We start from the raw sequence: 19,072 nt of genomic DNA, 5'->3' as shown, positions 1-19,072 counted from the left end.
TATTACAGTACTTAAATACAAACCATCCATCAACACAGCCCTTGCAGGCAGGAGAGGGGTTAGGAGATGATTTTTGTTTCTGCTGGGACTCTGCCACAGTTTTTCATTGGTGATCAGGTGTGCAGATGGGGAGACACTTCTTTACATTTCAAGTTAAATCTAAATGTTGGCTTAAGTTTCCCTAACAATTCAAGGCTAAACTTTGCTTCTAAACAGGGTGTTCCACTGTGGCCTCTTGATATTTTTAGGTTTTTGAGAAAATTAACTGTATTTTGTTCTAAAGTCTGAACTGAAGTTTTACAGAAGTAAAGAGCTCAGTTTACAACATGCTTAGCAGATTCAGTGGCCCTTGAGGATGTCATCCAACAGGCTCCATAAACCCTTCTGTATGGATTTCCAGGGGGATTGGTTATTTATCAGTGTGCAGAGTGGGAGCTCTGTGGGCAGGCAGCCCCTCACGCTTCTCCTACTTATTCCAGTTGCTTGGATTCCAGGTTAGAAGTCCCTAGTTAATGGCTCTGTACTCCCAGGTTAGTTTGGCTGAGATTGGAAAATAAAACACTTTAAAACTGAGGGAACTTTAAGGCTGATCTCTCCTTAGCTTGGTCTGTTTGGGGTGATGTGAACAAATGGTGGGATATTTTTCCCCTGCAGCTTTCCTCCAGTGCCTCTGCTGATCTCGTAGCTGTTTAATTCTCAGACCTCTTTCTGTGCAACACAGTCCTTGGCACTTTTTGACAGCTTGTTGTGTGCACATTCCCTCTGCACCTCCTGATCTTACCTGCTGAGTGTGTACCAGGCAGGAGTTGTTTTTACTGCTGTCAGTGTTGAGCTTGCAGTGTTGGGCGTATCCTGTTCTGCATCAACAGAGTTAGAGGCACCAGGGATCCTTACTGCTGGGGGTGATGGGGAGGACAAAAAAAATGATGTGGGTTAGCTTGTGAAAGCTGTTTGGGTTGTTGGTTTTTTTTAAAGAAATCTCTAAAATTGATACAGGATTGAACATGTGTAAATCTGATTTTTTTTTTTTTTTTTTTTCTGGGTCTGCATTAGTTAGAGGGAAGAGGCTGTGTCTTGGAAGCAGTTTTAAATGATTGGTGTCAACATGGGAGAACCTTTTGGGAAGCAAGAATAAGGTGTAATCTTTACATGTGAAGTGCTGCTCCCTTTTTATTTTGCAGCTGGTGAGTCTGGGGGGCTGTACATTCTCTTTATTAATGGCTCATAAGCTTATTCCCTGTGGAGACAAGGGTTAAGGTTGTTGATTGCCCCAAAACTTCTCCTTTTCTCTTCCTCCTCAAACCTGATCTTGGATACAACCCCTTGCACAATAAGGCAGAGCAGCTGGCCAGGCTTGTTGGGGCAAGAGGAGGCTTTGGTGTTCATTAATCCCTGTAGTCTCTGGAGTGGAGGGTGCCCATCAGATGGAGCTGCAGACACTGCCTGGCCTTATTTAACTTGATGGCTTTTTTACCACTGTCCTGGGGCTTCTGTAAGCTCTGTGTTATCTGAAGAGACATGAGGCTGCTCCATCCATCCATCCCTGCCGAGCCCTGAAAAAAATGCTGGAGCTGATTAAACAGGCACATTCCCTCTGGAGATGGGACTCCTTTGAGTAAAGGAATATAGGTCATGGTTAAGTATATAAAATGAAAAAAGGACTCCATGGTAATGGCAGCATTTCACCTAGGTAGCCCAGGGAGGTCCAATAGAAAACCTGTTCTTACATCTATGCTGTTTAATATGACTCATTAAGCAAACCTAATTAAGTAGCAGCTTCAACCCTGCTTCAATGCCATGGCACATGTGATTCTTAAGGCTCCAGGGCTGGCATCCTGACCAGGACATCCTCCTGCTTGCTGTGTTTTCTCTGTCCAAATTTGTGTTCTCAGCCTTGGGTGCTCAAGGCAAGGGGAAAGAGGGAGGTGTGAGGCACCATGAAGTACCTGATAGGATGAAGGTAATGTTGCAGACATGACCCTCTGAGCCAGGCACATAGCTGTGGGGTGATGAGAAAGGAATCCAGACAGCTGAATTAAGTGGGGTGGAAGGTGTCTGTGCAGAGGAAGGGGGGGGTACTCTGTGCATGCTGCAGGAATCTGTTGGGAAGGCACATGTCCTGACACACAGGTCTCCTAATATACACCTGGGAAGGGGTTTATAAAACAAAAAAAAACAAACAACCCAAACATCTGACAGAAGACAAATGCCTGTTGGCAGGGAGTCTGAGGCTGGGCTACAGGATTCTGTCACATCAGGTGCTTTCAGGATTTTTTAGTTTGTGGTAAGAAAACAAGGTGTTGTTTCACATTCATAGCAAACCTATCCCTTTTGCTATTTTTTCTGTACATTCTCACCTGCTTTTTAATCCTGACAGCAGCCTAAGTGTCTGACATAGAGAGTGCATATCTTCAAATGGAGAAATGCTGTGGTGTTGGCTAATTATTGTCTGGTTTTTAATGGTGCACCATTTTTTCATACAGATTTCATAGGTTTTTCATACCTGCCATGTCTCAGCCTAGCACTAACTGCATGCTGTGGCTCTGCATGTACATAGCTTGCAGAGCTGGGGAATCTTTTCAAGTGAAAAATCACTTGTAAGCATTGGAGCATCTTAGGAATGGCTGCTCTGCCTTGGTTTGAGTTGCTGCTGGAGGTTACGTGTCCTTTCCAGGAGCCTGCCAGATCTGAGGAGTGTGCAGTGGCAATTAATGAGTGGTAATGAAATTTAAGGAAGTACCTGGTCTGTGTGTTTAATTATGAACAACAGCCCAAGCCCTTACAATGCATCCTAAGGCTTCTCAACCCATGGACCCCTCGCAGACCACGCCTGGGGCTCAGCACCTCAGAGCAGTTCTGTTTAGGATCATGCTGGCATATTTAAGTTTGTGCCATGTGGCTTTTCAGTGGCTCTGAAATCTGCTGCCCTGTTGTCACTTTCTGCATTTGTCCCCTGCTCAGGGGTCTGACCTCACCATGGAGCTCTGGCAGTGCTGCTGAGAGGCAGAGCTAAACCTCCATGTCCCTGGGAGCAGGGATGAGGAGGAGGCAGAGCACTGCTCCAACTGGCAGGGGAGCAGAGCTCTCTAAATCATCTTGCAAGGGGGTTTTTAAAGTGTTTGCAAACTTGCTCAGTGTTTCACTGGGGTTGTAATGGGCTGAAATCCCTCTATTATAACTGATGTCATGAAAGCAGAGGACTTTATGTATATGGCACACACAAAGAATATGGCATTAAAGCAAAAATACACCCTTTCCTGTTCTATATGTGCAGAGCAATATATCCTGAAAAAAGGTCATTTTAGGAAGTAGGCATCAAGTGAATTACAGTTCCAGGAAATACAAGGCTCTCTGTCAAGGATATCTGACTTGGTTTAAGAAGGTAAAATGCATTTTGCAGACAGGGCTATTGATTAGTTGTTCACCAGACTGTTTTTAATCCTTGGCGTGTAGATGTGAAGGCATCCAGATGTACAAAGCATGGATTTGGAGTAATGCCCCTGTAGGGACAGGGATCAGTGGCTTTGCAATTGATTAGCTGCATTATTTGTCCTTAATATGTTTTCTTCTTGGTTAGGATATTCTGAAGAGGCTTTAGAACAGGTACAATGCAGGTTCAGGAGTGCATTTGTGCTAGGAATCCAGGGCTTTTCTGCTCTGAAGGGTGAACACATTTTTTAAAGAGGGAAAAAACTAAAAACCTCTCACTGCCTGGCTGTGCCTGGCTGTGTTAGGAAGCAGAACTGCTGACTGCAGGCAAACAGGCTTTTACTGCTTTTTGTTCCTGCTGTCTGGAGTGAGCACTTACTCCTCAGCAGAGCTCCTTACATCCACCCAGGTTACACCTGAGAGGAGGCAGTGAAGATGAAAGACCTCATCTCAAAGCTTGGGCTGAGAGAGCAGGGCTGAAGCAGGGCTGGGAGGGGAGAAAAAATGCACTTTGTCAGAGCACAATATTTGACAGAGCTGCCAAGTCAAACGTGACATTCCCCAGTGCCATTTTAGCATCTTTTCTAATCAGATGTGTGTTGAAATACCTTAGAGGTGATGCTGCTGTCTGATGTTTGGTTTCTGTGCCTTTGTTATAAGTGCTTACTTACACCAGGGGCTCAGAAACTTCTTTGAGCCATCTATATAGATGCTTTTTGGTAGCTCAGTTGCCAAGGAAAGGACAGGGGGAGGCAGGAGGATTCCTCAAGCCATAATCTGGAGTTATTGCCAAATGAAATGTGCTGCTGGGTGGCAGAATGGATACCTGAGGAGTGACATGGGGAGGAGAGCAGGGTTTCCATGCAGATGTTGGCTGTTCTGCTGGGTAAATGCTGTGCTGTCTTAGGTTGCTGGCACAAATCTGGAGAGTTAATGATAAATGGTTTAGAATTCAGCCTAGGAAAACACCTGAAGGCAAAACGATGTCCTAGTGTTGGATGATCATGTTGATGGGTTTTAAATACAACGTGTAAAGCTTTGTGCTCTGGTTGAGATCATAAGGAAGGAAAAGTCAGCTAGAATTACCTGTGCAAGGGGGGTGAAACAATGCTTCACTCCAGGAGTGTCAATCAAGTCAGTCTCTGAAGGGCTTTCACACTTCTGTTCCCTATTGCATCATTGCTGTCACGAGTCCCAGTGACATTTTCTCAGACTTACTGAAGGGAATTGAAGGTTGGTTGCTTTTGTATTAAAGGATGCACAAACAGGATGCAGGGGATTAAACCTGCTCAGGCTGGGAGGGATTTCCATCTCCTGCCAGTGGTGAATTCACCTCTTGAATAAAAAGCCATGTAACTGTGCAGGGGTTGCAGAAATCCAGTCCTTAAATAACTGTGCTTCTGTAGCTGCTGTATGGATTCAGTAGGGGCTGTTCCTGCTTTTTGTAATGGCCAATCCAGCATTCATGTATGGAGGGGGAAGGATAATTGAAACTCTTTCAGTGAATAGAAAATGCAGCCGAGGTTTTTTGGGCAATGATGCAATTGTGCTGCATTGTCCCAGTAGCATTCACACACTCTCTTCTGCAGTGTGAGCTGGGGGAGTGGCTTTGCTGCTGATCAGAAAGAAATGCATGCACGGGGTATGAACACTGTCCCTGAGTTTGGGGTGGATTTTCTGTAGCATTCCAGAGGTTTCTTGAACTGGTTGTAAACGCTTTGATTATTTTACTTTTTCTAACCAATATCTGATTTAACTGTAGATACAGCTGAGTCAGTGGGCATGTTGTTTGAACAGAAAAACCTTTGCAGAACACTTGCAATTAGCAAATGTACCTCTGACAACAGTGCTTGCTTGGTATGAGGAGGGACTGGGTGACCCGAGACCTCTGCCCCAGCTGTGTCCTGATGAGGAGGCACTGGTACTGCTTTCCATGTCAGCCAAATTTCAGAGCCTTTCCTGAATGCCCTTAATCACTAGATATGGAAATAGCCCCCCTCTCCAGCCTGAGCATCCAATATTTCCCAGCTAAACTGACAAATTGACTCAGGTCTTGATCCCCTTTGAATTCTCTGCCCCTTCTCCTTGGGCTTCAGACAGCCTGGCTGCCTGGGCAGTGTTCCCCATGTGCAGCAGAGCACTAAGGCACTGATTGCAGTGTGGTTGGGGAGTGTGTTCTGCCTGTGAGATCAACCAAGAATGATTTCTCCAGGGGGATGCTCTCATTTCTGAGCAGGATGAAACTCAGAGAAGCTCCAAGAGAGGGGTCAGCCCCATGCTCTTGCTACCCAGGACTGACTTGGGAGGGTAGCATGACACAGCATTTGCTGTGCTTTCAGCTCCAGCTATTTATACATTGCTTTTCAGTGTTATTTTGTCTCCTGTAGGAAATTCTGTGCTTGATTAAATAATTCTGCTTAAATTTATTACACTTGCTACAGTTCCTGGACCTAGATGAGTCTTTTGGCTCTGTGGCCACGCTTTATCTCTGAGTACAAACATGGCTGAACGTAAGGAAATTTCCTCATTAAGGTAGGTCTGGAGTCAGTCCCCTAAAACAATTTGTCCTGTAGACTGGAATTGCTTTGGGTCTTGTATGTGAAGCAAAACTGGCAAACTAGGGATTTAAGGATAATAGGATAATATCTTCCCTCTCTTCTGGGAGAGAAAATTGCAGCAATTGTGAAACATTACTGTCTGTCTTTGGGGGAAGGGACTCCTGTGAGGGTGGCAGTGGAGGCTCTGACTGAAAGCAAGGGAAAGAAGAGTGGGCTGTATTACACCAACCATCCTGTGTCAGCCTCCTACGTTCGGGTGTTGCATGGCTGACATCCTATCAAAGAGCTCTGCCTGTGTCCAGAATTTTAAGCAGCTTTATAAATAGTGTTGCTCAAATTGCTTGTGTGTGCAGAGACTGTGAACGACTGGGGTAGACCAAAATATTATTGGTTCCATTTTTGAACAAGTCCAAAAACTGGAGCAAGAAAGAATAGAAACCTAAAGCACAGAAACATCCAGGGGTTCTTTTCCTCTGCAATGCAAAGCTCACATCTGGGGGGTGGCTCTTACAGAGGCAGCATTGCTGCAGATTGCAGCCTGTGAGACTCACAAAAATGAATATATGAATCTTGTTAGGGCATCTTAAACCATTTGTTCTCTCCTACTTGCCTGCTGTCTTAAAGCTGCTTTCAGGTTATGCTGTGTCTGAATAATTGTGAACAATTAGAAGCTAATTTAAATGGCTGGTTTGTAGTCACAGCAGCAGCATATGAGCTAACCAGCTGGAAAGCAGACAGGGTGATTTTCTGCTGATATGTCTCCCTCTTGTTGTTCCCTGGCAGTTTTTGCAAGGTGGATTTTTTGCTCATTATGAGCTCCTCCTGCATGCTGCTGACCTGATGGTTTTGTTCCCTAGCACAGAGTTACCCCCAACCTAGCAGAGTCCAGTTTTGTCTCAGCAGAAGTACCCTCCCTGCTTAACTTCATCAACAGACCAAAGGAATATTTCTCATGGATACACTCATGATTCCTTCACTCACAGAAGCAGAAAGGTGCAGGGCAGTCACTGTGCCTAATGAGTGAATTGGTCAGCAATAGTCACACAGATTTCCTCACAGTATCTTTCTTTTATCTTCTGGAAAGGCAGATGGAGGTTTGAGCAGCCCCACTCTTTCCTCCAGGCCTGGCATTGTGCCCCAAATCCTGCTCAGAGTGGGAAGTGACTGATTCTTCCAGTGCTGGTCCTGTCCAGATGGCAACCCCAGTGCAAGCCAGCAAGAAGGTGGGAAACCTGTTGCATAATACCTGCCATCTCCCAAGGCAGTCAGTGGAATTCTTTTGCTTCAGGGAAATGAAAGAGCTGCTGGGCAGACTCTTTTTGCACATGAGCAGAAACACAGCTTAGTTGGCAAGCTAAAAACTGGGAGGTGGGAATCTCAGGAATCTCTAGGCTGGTGGCTGCAGTGGGGCTGCAGCCCTGTCACAATGATTGGTGCTAGCAGCCTGGTGAGCTGCTTAGGAGAGCATATAGGTTGGGGGCTGAGCTGCTGGAGAGCAGTGTAGGTGAAAGAGACCTGGGGGTCCTGGTAGACAAGAAGATGCCCATGAGCCAGCAATGTGCCCTTGTGGCCAAGAAGGCCAATGGCATCCTGGGGTGCATTAGAAAGGGTGTGGTTAGTAGGTCAAGAGAGGTTCTCCTCCCCCTCTATTCTGCATTGGTGAGGCCACACCTGGAGTATTGTGTCCAGTTCTGGGCCCCTCAGTTCAAGAAGGACAGGGAAGTGCTTGAAAGAGTCCAGTGCAGAGCTACTGAGATGATTAAGGGAGTGGAACATCTCCCTTATGAGGAAAGGCTGAGGGAGCTGGGTCTCTTTAGTTTGGAGAAAAGGAGACTGAGGGGTGACCTCATCAATGTTTTCAAATATGTAAGGGGTGAGTGTCAGGGAGATGGAGTTAGGCTTTTCTCAGTGGTGACCAGTGATAGGACAAGGGGTAATGGGTGTAAATTGGAGCATAGGAGGTTCAAGTTGAATATCAGAAAAAATTTTTTTACTGTAAGGGTGACAGAGCCCTGGAACAGGCTGCCCAGGGGGGTTGTGGAGTCTCCTTCACTGGAGACATTCAAAACCCACCTGGACACGTTCCTAGGGGATGTACTCTAGGGGGCCCTGCTCTGGCAGGGGGGGTTGGACTAGATGATCTTTCGAGGTCCCTTCCAACCCCTAGGATTCTATGATTCTATGATTCTGGCAGCCAAAGGCATTTCACTTAGCTTGCTAGGTACTGCCAAAAAGATCAGCACAACCATTACATCCATCCTGGGTGCTTAGATGTTCACCAGGGTTTCCATAGCCATCCCCTTAGGTCCTGTTGGAACAGACCTGGGCTTGGGTGTCAGAGGTGCTGTGCTCCTCACAGCTCTGTTCTTGGTGGGGATTGCTGGCTCTGAGCTGTGTTTCAGCTGAGACTTCAGTGAGGGAGTGCTGAGACAGCCTGTCTGCAAGAGGTGTTGGTGGATCTCTGGGCAAAATGTTGTCTTATTTCTCTGCTTACTGCTCCCAACCATCTTCTCTGCAGTCTCATGTGAATTTTTTTCAGGTAACAGTGCCATCTGGTGCTGGAGCACTGCTCTTTATCAAGCTTTTCTCACACTCTTAGGCAGAGGTAAGAGGACAGTGTTACTTTAATCAGCCATTTTACTGTAAGCAGATGGGAGGAGGGGTGTCCTGTTCTGGTCTGTGCTCTTGGGACATTGCACCTGAGGGAGACCCTTTAAATCTGTCTTCATTTTTCTATTAAGCAACTGAATTCCCACAATTGCTGTACCCAGAAGCAAGAAGTATACATGAAGCAAGGAGTATAAACACTGAGAAAGGGGGTCATAACCTTCACTAGAAACTGCTGCTAAAAATGCTGTGTTTAGATTAAATGCTGTAATTTGGGACATATTTCAGAGATTCCCCATATGGCTCTTAACTGGCTTACTGCTACACTGACCAGTTAGTAAGCCTTCTCTTACAAGATCTTCCCATATTTTGTAGTTATATTTATGTAGCTATATATATTTTATTTTTTTTAAAACTTCAGCCTTCCATATCTTTATGCTGAGCATCATTGTCACATCCATTCTATCTGAATTATTTTTCAGATCTCCTCTGAGGTTTTGTAAACCTTTTTGTGCACACACAGGGTTTGCTCTGTGTTCCCAGATAGGAAGACCTGGTTATTATTTGATGTGAGTTGAGCATACAGGATGTCAGCCTGTTTGAACAACTCATTCAGCACCACTTGGTGACAAAGTTGAACTAAATCAAATTTTTTCTGTAATTCTTCCCAGGTGCACTGCAGATCATTCTTGCTTGTTGAGTCTAAAAAGCTCAGTAGGCTGTTGAGGTCCTTCCTCCCTTCAAGGCAGAGCTGGCACTTTAGGTACCAGGTTGCCTTTGCTGCTTTACCCCCTTCTTCAGGCACCTAACCCAGGCTCCCACACCAGGGGGTTTCCACATCCCTTTTGTGGTGAGTGGTGGTGCTCAGCTTTTGCACACATGGGGTAGAAATGTGAGACTAAGGGGGCTGGAAAGCTGGGATTTGCTCTTGCTGGTTATGGGTAGGATTCACCTTTCAAAGAGTAACATGGATGTGTGCAGCTCTCCCTCCAAGATCCTCTTCTCTCCCAGCTGTGTTCCTGCCTCTTTTGGGAAATGCTCACAAAAATACTTCTTTTTCTTTAAATGGTAATCCAATAACCTTCATATTGTCTTCTCTTCCTTCCCTTGAATTTGCTGCTTTGTACTTTGGTTTTGGAGAGGTGTTCACCAGGCCAGGGAATCTGTCTTGCAGTGTTTTCCAAAATGTCATGTGAAGTTGCAGAGCTACAGGAGTGATTTGTTGCCAGTGTAATAAATAATTCTTGACAGTCTTGGACAAGGGAAATCCAAGTAAATTATTTGCTTTTGCTAGGCCAAACATTTGCATTGCAGCCAGATTCCTCTACTCCAAAGCACAGCTTTTACCCACATTGTAATTAAGCTTTTGTTGCATCAAATGATTTGTTCAGACTTTTTAGCCAAGCAGAGCCTCTCAGGGTCTTTATGCAAGAAGGCTCAGAGATGATGTTTGTTGGGAGGCAGGGAAGATGCTGTGAGGGAAGGACCAGAACTGTGGTGTGAAAGGAGGTTTGTACTTAGAGAATATGGAAGGACATTCTGCCACCAAAGTAGTTTACTGAGGAAGATTAAAAAAAATACCCAAGGGGGTTGGTGAGAAATGTAGACAGAGACAAATCCATTGCAGGTGAATGTGTAGATAGGGAAGGCTCAGGGAGCTTCAGCCTGAGGTTGGAAGGAGCTCAACTGAGTGGCACAACTTCAGATTTCTTTCTCTGTAATATGTCATAAATACAAATGAAAGAGCTGTCAGTTTGTCTTCCAAGAGCTGCAGGTCCCTGGGGGGGCTCACGGTGTTGGGAGATGATGAGAACTAATGACACAGCTGGATTTTGAAGCTGCCTGTGTAAGGAGCCTCCCCACCCTGCTGGCTGTGTTTGAAGGGGAACAGTGATGTGGAGCCAATGATTCAGTTCTCATTTTTCAGCTTGCCTGACCTCCTGTGGGTGTTGTGTGGGCTTCCCTCCCCTGCTGCCTTCCAGCCAGTCACCCACGGGGTGTTTCCTAAATGACTTTTAGGAGGTAGCAGGTGCTGTCTCTGGCAGTCCAGTAAATGAATGGTGTGTAATTCAGTAAGAAATCGTGTCCCTTTAGGCCAGGGGTTTTAAAGCTGTTGTAGACTTTCAGCTGGTGACAGGCCAGTTTATTTTAGAGCAGTGTGTGGTGGCTGGGGGCTGGAAGCTGCTGTGTTCATCCCTACCAGCAGTGGGGTCTTGATGAGCTAAATTAGGAAATCCTACTTGAGGTCATGCCTTTTGCTTGCTTTCTGGAAAAGTGCTCCTTTCACAGGGTGCTATTAAAGCCTCAGGAGTTTGCTGGTAACAGGCACTACTTGGGGTAGGTTTAGTGGTGAATCTCAGTTTGTGGGGCAGTTGGGAGTGTGCTGCATGGCAGATGATGGGCAGATTCAGCCTGGCTCATTGCATCCACAAAAGAATTGTAATATCTTACCTGCTGACTGCCTGTGGGCAGGGCAGTGTGATGCAAGGCTCTCTTGATTTCATTTTAGCTTCTGTCAAGTCCTTTAAACCATTTACTGCAGTTTTGGGAAGTATTTTAACACCTTCCTGCCTCCCCATGCTCTGTTCTTCCTGCAGCTCTCAAGCTGGCCCTGTGCAGAATGGTGTTTTGCACAGAGCAGCCTCGTGAACAAACCCTTGGTCTCTTCTGCACTTGATACAGGAAACCAAAATCTGCTCTGTCCTTACCCTGTTTTGGCCAATCCAAACCTGGAACTGTGTGTTCCTGAACCACTGAAGGTTTTTGAAAGTTAGTTTAATACAAATGATGTTGAAACTTTTTTCTTTTAATCTCCTGGTGCAATTTCTAAGTAACTAAATACTTTCTTCTGTTGTAAGTGCCTTGAGATGACAAGTGATACTATGAAAGTGCAGAATGACAATAAATAGCAGAATAGCTAAAAGCATAAAAGCATCTAAGGCTTTGGTATGTGGGAGAGTGATCACCAACTCTTCCCTATAGTAGGCAGTTGAGAGCCACATACTGCTCTGCCCTCTTCCATGGGGCAGAAGTCTTAGACCTTGTCCCAGAAGGGCACAGTTGTTCTGTAAGGAATGTCAGAGTCTCCACAGGCTCCTGTCTCAGCCAAACAGATGATGAATTTCTGTCTGGAAGAGCCACAGATTCCATGTGCTTGTCATGTGGGAGTAGTGAGGAGATGTCATGGGCAGAACTTCTGTGCCAATCAGTGGAAAAGATTTATGCTCATAGTTTTGCAGCTACATCCCTCAGGGTTTGTTTTTAAACCCTCTGTATTGTTTAGCTCAGTGTTCAGCTCATCTGGAAGTTGAATTTCAGTTCTCAGGAGTCTTAAGCTTCTAACAGTCTTCCTTCTACCCCCATCTCACATCTTCTTTCCCCATAAAACCCAGTGTGGTTGGAAACCTCCAGCTGGGAGAAGTGAAGCAGCACATCCACTTCAGATGTTGCAGTGTGAACCAAACCTGAGCCCATGGGATTCTCTGCTTTTGCTGCTTTATCCTCTCTCCTCCTGCTTCTTAGCTGGGTGGTGTGCAGTGCAATATGATCAATGTAACACGAGTCTTTTCAGGGCAGGGAACCTTTATATGGAACATATTTTCCCAAGAGTAGGATGTGATGCCACTGGTAATGTGTTGCTACTGAAATGACAGTCAAAATACTTTGCCTCAGATCTTCTGGGTCTTTGAATTTCTGAACCTTTGTCATCTAACTCTGTGTATCCACACTATATTTGGAGAGCTGACTTGCTATTTCAGGCACCTCATTTGGATTTGAAAACTGCTTGTGTTGAGATGATTACTACACTACAGTCTTTTAGCCAAAGTGAATTTGGGTGTGTAATCAGACCTTTGAAAAAATAAAAATAAAAAAAATTGGGGTTGCTGACTTAGGTTGGCTGTTGCCAGCTGTGCAAAATCCACCTCCAGGAACACCCATCCCACAGCCACCCTGGGACCAAGGCTGCTGTTGAGCCCCTCCAGGTTACAACTGGCCATAGCATCAGTTGTTATTATTTTGTTTTAGTGCCCAGGACTGGAGCTGGGGGTGGGCAGGAGCTGCTTTATGCAGTAAGGAAGTTTCCCCTTCAGCTCCAGTAAGATCCCTGCTGTGGTTCAGCTGCCAAACTAACACGTGGGTGCTGTCTCTTCAGGACAAAAATGCAGCCATGGGGACTGCAGGACTTTGGCTGTTGGAGCTGGTGGCCTGGAGGGATCTCCCAGGGAGGGGATTAATTTTTACCAGAACAGATTCAGCCAGTTGACTTGCTGGGAACACTCTCCCCTGCAATTTAAAATAATTTGATATATGTAATACTAAAAACCTCAATGTTAAACCTGGAGAGAAGTCAGATATCCAGTTCATCTCTCCTCCATCATGACAGTTGTCCATTGGTACAGAAAAGTGACATTATCCAAGTTATCTAATAACTTGGATAATAACTAATAACTATAATAATATCTAATAATATCTAATAACTTGGCTTGACTTAAAAGAGACCACAGACTGGTAACACATCCAAGAGGCATTATTTGTGATATTTCCCCTCATGCTTTCTTAGTCCCACTGAGAGAATTCACCTCCCTATTACAAGACAGGCTTTAGAAAATTGCAAGTAATTTTTTCTTTTTTACTTTTGTTTGTTTGCAAATGGAGGAGGAGAGCCTGGAAACAGTGGTTTAAATGGGTTCAGTTACACAAGATGTGTGATTATTTAACATACATAAATGTGAATTTAATTACTTTTTTTAAAGAGGGAACAGCACTTGTGCCTTTTGTGTGAGGTGTTTGTAGGGTGTTGAGCTCCACTTGGCATCCAGGAGCTTGGGGCTCCCTGAGAGCATCTCTGGCAAGCTGGTAATTCTCTTTCCTGGGGTTCTTACCAAGGCACATGGCTAGAAAAACCAACTTGTCATGTTAATACTGACTTTGATTGAGGTAAATATAGCAACTGAGCTGTAAGGACCTTTTAAAAAGTGCTTCTCCAATACTGAGGAGTGAGGGGGGTGACCTTTGGGTGATCACTGTGGATAAAACAGATGAGAGGAGAAACAACTGAACTGTTCTGTGTTCACCAACAGCCATTCTGGCTTCCTCTGGTTGGGTTTCTTCTGGGTTTTGTCAGTCTTTTGTGCCATGACAGACTTCCTAAGTATTTATTGCTGGTGCTGGCATTCTGCCTACTACTTGGCTTGCTTATCCTAGCAACTGAGGCAGGTGGGTCTGGCACATGCTGAAAATAGTTGTGCTGCCTTGAAAAGAATCAAGAGATTTGAAAATAGGTTAAATGTAGTTCCCCTGCAGAGAAAGTTTCGTGCCTTGCTTTGAGAAGAATTTGTGATTATATCCTTCAGAAAGGATCTCAAAATGGGAAAGCTCCTAATTTACAACTCGTGTGGTTTACCAGGGCTGACTTAACATGCACGTGTTGCTGCTGCCAGGTAGCATCAGATCATCTTGTCAGTCCAGGTTCTTCAGATACTGTTTGATACAGAATGGAGAGGTACAGCTCAATGATATGTTGAAATGTAATGCATCAACTTAAACACCATGTGTCAGAGATTAAATTGCCCTGATTCATGTTGAAATGGAAGTATCATTATACACTCAGAGCTCTGCAGCAAGAGAACTCCAGTTAAAATACTCCAACTGCTGCTCAGCCACAAGTACTTACTGGAATGTGAATGCTGCTACCTGGTTCTGGATGGTAAGAGGCTATCTATACAGTACTTATTTAACAAATAACTTTAGAAAGCTGTGTAAAAATGGAAATCCATCTATATACCCCAGTGGGATGTGAGAGGCAATGAAAAAACTTCCACAATCTGGAAATGGGCTGTGGGAGTTTTCAGGTTTTTCACTCTGGCGGAGTTTTGACTCCAGTTGGGTCTAAAAGCCTGGCTGGCTCCCTTCCTCCTTTACTGAAACACAAAATCAAGCAAGTACTTTGGTTTGATTCTGGATCCTGGCCTTGGATTATAGATTTATGTCTAATTTAGCAAAGCAGGCCATGAGCCATGGGTTGGGATGAAATGCTGGCAGAGCACAGTGGGTTTTAGGTTGGGGGTTAACAGGGAAAAGCAACAAATGCAGCAGTAGTAGAGAGCTGAGTTCTGAAAATGAGACATGAACAAAGCCCAGTTCCTAATAGTGCTTCCCAAAACACATGCTGTGGAATTAGTGTATTTACAGGGCTCAAAGTGAGGCACCAAGGCAAATATGTTCTTGACCACTGCAATGCTGAGAAGACCTCTCCCTGTTCAGCAGAAGGAAATCTTAATTGAGTTATGGTGAGGCTGAGCAAGCCTGAAGTTGGAGTTCAGTCTTGTGGTCTCCCTGTTAATATGCTTAGAACTTTATCCCTCTCGTGGCATTTTAGTGTCAGTGTATTCAGTGACAGCTGCATTTTGTAATTTGGAGCTTGTTGCCAACACTTCCTGTGATATTCTGCAAACAGGCACTGAAACAGCTTGGTGTGAAGGACATCACTTGGTTAACTGGAGATTCATCTGGTGATACCTTTCCTTACCTGTACTGACTCCTGGTGCCACAGCTGTGCCTGAACTGATGCAGAATATGTAAAGAACATGATCCAGCTGCAGCTGGTGTTGCCAGTGCTTTAGCAGGAGCTGGAGTATGAGCATTCCTTTGACTTTATCCATGCTCCTATTAATCTGTTGTGTTACCTGTCTGGGAACTAGAGAGTGCAGCAACAGCCATTTATTTTCCTTTTCTTGCCAAGGCAAGTGCTTGATGCAGTGAATCTGGCACCAGTTGCCCTCCCAGCTCAGTTTTCTCACTGTATTGTACCTTGCTTAAAGTGTTCTTGGCCAAACAGGATTTCCACAGGTACCTGGGGCTATCTTGAGTGAAAATCATTCAGGATGAGACATGGAACTGTGATGTGATGCACTTCTCCCTGTGTCTTCTGTCTGCTCTATTACATAGACTGGATTTGGGTAGGAAATGGTGCGTGGCACAGATGGAGGAAGAGGAGAGGGAGACCTGAAGCAGTGAACGAGTCAATGTCTGCATCCTTTTTGATGTTTCTGCTGACTTAGAGCAAAGTCATGGACAGAACTCCTGTATTTCTGGATCTGTATTTCAGATCCATCAACTGGATTTTGCTAATGTGCCAAGGGGGTTAACTGTGTGTGGAATTGCCTCAGCATCCTCTGCTGGAAACCTTCTCAGTGCAGAGGATTGGGATACCATGCATTTGTAGTTTTCATGTTATTTCTGACTAAGTATCATCCAGGGCTGCTAAATTCAGTGTCTTTCTCTCTCTCTCCCTTTAGCTGAAGCTTGAAGATCGCTCTGTGGTCCCTCGAGATGTGGTCAGACATATGAGCTCCAGTGTAAGTGCTTTTTTCTTTGTCCCTTTTGGATTCTGATACTGCTGCATGGATTTCCAAGACTTGCCAAATTGCCTGAATGGAACTGAACAGTAATGCTTTGAGCATGTTCTATTTTTAGTGGGGTTGATAGACCTAGCTGCAGCCTTTGAAAGTGAAATGCTGATAAGGCTGCCTCTCCACTGTTGCACATCTGCATATCTGCAGAGGTCTCCTGAACAAGCAAGCCTGATAATGTCAGGGAATGAACAAGAAGCTCATCTGTCCTGCCCTCCTTTAAGTTTTAAATCAGTCCATTCTGGGCTGGGGGCAATGTGTACCTGCTCTCTCAGACCTAACAGAGGCTGGGAGGGAGGCAGATCCCATTCCTGCTGCCTGCCTTTGGGTGTGCTGTAGTAGAGAATCTGGAGGAATATTTTCAGGGAGACCTCTCAGTCTGCAGTGAGCAGCATCTTATCCAGTTTCTCCCAGAAATACAGCAAATCCCAACGTTGCTGAAGCATCTGGCACAGCTTAGGTCAGTAGAAAGCAAGCTGGTTCTTAATCAGCAGCTTGTAATTGCTACTTTTCTTAGGTACTGTTTTAAGTCCTTCTCATTCTATTCCAGTTGTACAGCACTTGTCCTTAACCAGAGATCTGTGGATTTGGTTTTTGTGTATGGAATACTGGGAGCATGGTTCAGGATGGATTATCAGATGAGATGTGGTCTCTCTAGGAGCTTAGCTGGGCTGGCAATTTCTCTCTGTTGCACACACCTAACCTCTAACCCTGAGCCATATGGCCTGCCATGTGCATGCCTGGATCTTCTCTTGACTTGCTTCCAGCATTGTGGCTACCAGGGCTGGGATGAAGCAGGCAGCTGGCCACTGACTGCTGGTGAGGGATGGGAAAAGCCATTCTCTGACCTGGGTGTGTTGGTTTCTTTGCTTTTGTTTTGGGTTTTGGTTTTGTTAATTTTATTTTTGTCAGTTGAGAACAAAACCATACATAAACCCATCCCTTTTTCACAGACTATTCCAAAGAGAAGAAAAGGGAGAAAAACTTGAAGGGTAATTTGAAAAATCTTGGAACAAAATATTTTCTTAAGAAATGTAATTATTGTTTGAAATGCAAATGTGGAGTTAACATATCTTACTAAAATTGCAGCTTTATGGAACCATTTTAATCTCAAACAATGAGCAACTACCAAATTGAAATGCAGCTGTTCACAGTGTTGTACCTGACACAGCTCTGTAGTTATATCTTCTCTCCAGCTCAGAGGGATGCTTTGAATCTTGCCTCTCAGCTGTTTGTTCTCCAGTGCTGCTTAGAGTCATTTTAAGCTTTCAGGACAGCCAAGTTCTCTTCTTGACAAACATGGATATGCTGCTTTTGTTTGCAATTTCCATACTCATTTGAGCAGAACTTGGCATCTCTGGCTTGCTGCACGTGTATCAGTAGAGAAGTTACCCAGCAGTTGTTTTGCACACTTGTTGTCTCTTTGCATGTTTATACACTGGCTTTTTCTTGACCATTTATACTTGACCATTAACTTTGTTAATGGATGAAATGGTGAGGGTTTAACTCAGATTATTCTATTTGAAAGCACAGCACATCTGAATATGACTTACACTTCACCTTATTCTCAAGCATGTTTTAAATGTCAGTGCTAAATGAAACAAACCCCTTGTATCCCAAAGAAAACCTTCACTTGCTAATCAGATATATTCCAAAAATTACAAGAGCATTTAAAATAGAAAATCTGCAAGTGTCAGCCTGCCAAATTCAGGATGTGGGATGGCTGCCCTGCACCAGTTGGCTTGGCAAATGCACAATATGGAACTTATTCTGTATTCACCACACTCTCTCAGGACTTGTATTTAACCTTGAGCAGGAAGGACTCAAAATTCTCTGTTCCTCAAGAGAAGAAAGCTGACTCAAATTCATGTGCTTCTCATCTACCACAGTGTGGGGAAAGACTGCTTCAGGGGTAATGCATAAAATGAGATCATTTTCTCTGAATGCAGTTGGGACTGGAAGTCTAATCCAGCTGGATGAGAAGCAGTGAAAGTGGCAGAGTTAATTTTTCAGGTGTTATGGTAATTTGGGGGAAGATTAGAAATAGGTTTGTAATCTGTCAGGCACCTGGATTTTGTTGCTTCAAAGGGTGCTGGGTTCTGCTGTCCTTTTGAAATAAAGGAATGAGATGGTGGTGTAAAGGCCCCTTATCAAAAAAAGAGTTTTGAGAGAAACAGTAGAAAGATGGGAGGCAGAAAAGTGGGACTGCAGCCCATGCTTGCTGAGCTTCTTTGCTCTCAGATGGGAGTTTGCTGGTCTGCCTTGTCTCAGGTGGGGAAGGAAAACTGGTTTATCCATTCACTCCTTAAATCCTCAGCATCTCCAGCAGGGTGTGTGCCACCAGGGTACCAGAAGAAGCAAGAGTAAATTTATGGAGTGCACTTAATTCTGATCTTGATGGGTTCAAACCCCACTCCCTCTTCAGTCTCCTTTTCCTGTTCTGCTGTTGGGGCTGACAGAACATTACTTTAGTTACAGAACTGTGAAATGTCTGCTCCTTGAACAGAGGCATCTGACAAAGGATGGGATGGTTGTGTTGGTGCAGGCTGGGGAGGAGTTGTGCTCCACCTCTAGTCCTGTCCTGGAAGACAAGAGTCAAGCTGATGCCTTCTCACTCTGGGGCTGCATTGCTAAGTGCTCCAACCTCAGTGATTCAGCAGAACCCCTCAGCCTGCAAATCTGCCCTGTCACAGGCTGATATTTCATGTGACAGTGAAATAAATAAACTCAGAATAAACAAAGGTTCAGGTAAGGAAGGAGAGCTGTGACTCAACAGCCCTGTGGCTTCTGGGACTGCTCACAGCATTGATCTCTGCTTACTTAACAACCACAGCCAGGGCTCTGTGCTCACTCAAGCATTTTGTGACTGGAAGGAGAAGCAAGCTGGCCTAAACCCTCTGTTCTTGCCCATGATTAAGAGGCACCCAGCTGGGGTGGCAGGCTTGTGGGCTGGTGGAGGCACTTTCTCCACAGGAAAGCTGTCACTTGGAGAATGGACAGGGGGTATTGGTGTTCCTCAGTCACCCCAGGCCAGGTTTTATTACTTGTTATTATTTCACCATCAAT

At 44.8% G+C, this 19,072-nt stretch overlaps 1 protein-coding gene across 3 annotated transcripts in view; it reads left to right on the top strand.

The window, feature by feature from the left end:
• UBE2O (ubiquitin conjugating enzyme E2 O) overlaps window positions 1-19,072 on the top strand; it is a 61,157-nt gene that overhangs the window by 14,778 nt on the left and 27,307 nt on the right. For 2 of the 3 annotated variants that reach the window (XM_071763994.1, XM_071763995.1), the window contains exon 2: window positions 15,893-15,952. In XM_071763994.1, the coding sequence (XP_071620095.1) occupies window positions 15,893-15,952 (60 nt within the window). Of the gene's footprint in view, window positions 1-7,165; window positions 7,211-15,892; window positions 15,953-19,072 lie in introns of those variants that run through there. The other variant, XM_071763996.1, reaches the window with a different exon arrangement.

This window comes from Heliangelus exortis, chromosome 20 (genome assembly GCF_036169615.1).
Source record: "Heliangelus exortis chromosome 20, bHelExo1.hap1, whole genome shotgun sequence".
NCBI lineage: Eukaryota > Metazoa > Chordata > Aves > Apodiformes > Trochilidae > Heliangelus > Heliangelus exortis.
The sequence above is the reverse complement of the archived record's forward strand: the minus strand, read 5'-3'. Positions and strand labels throughout refer to the sequence as shown.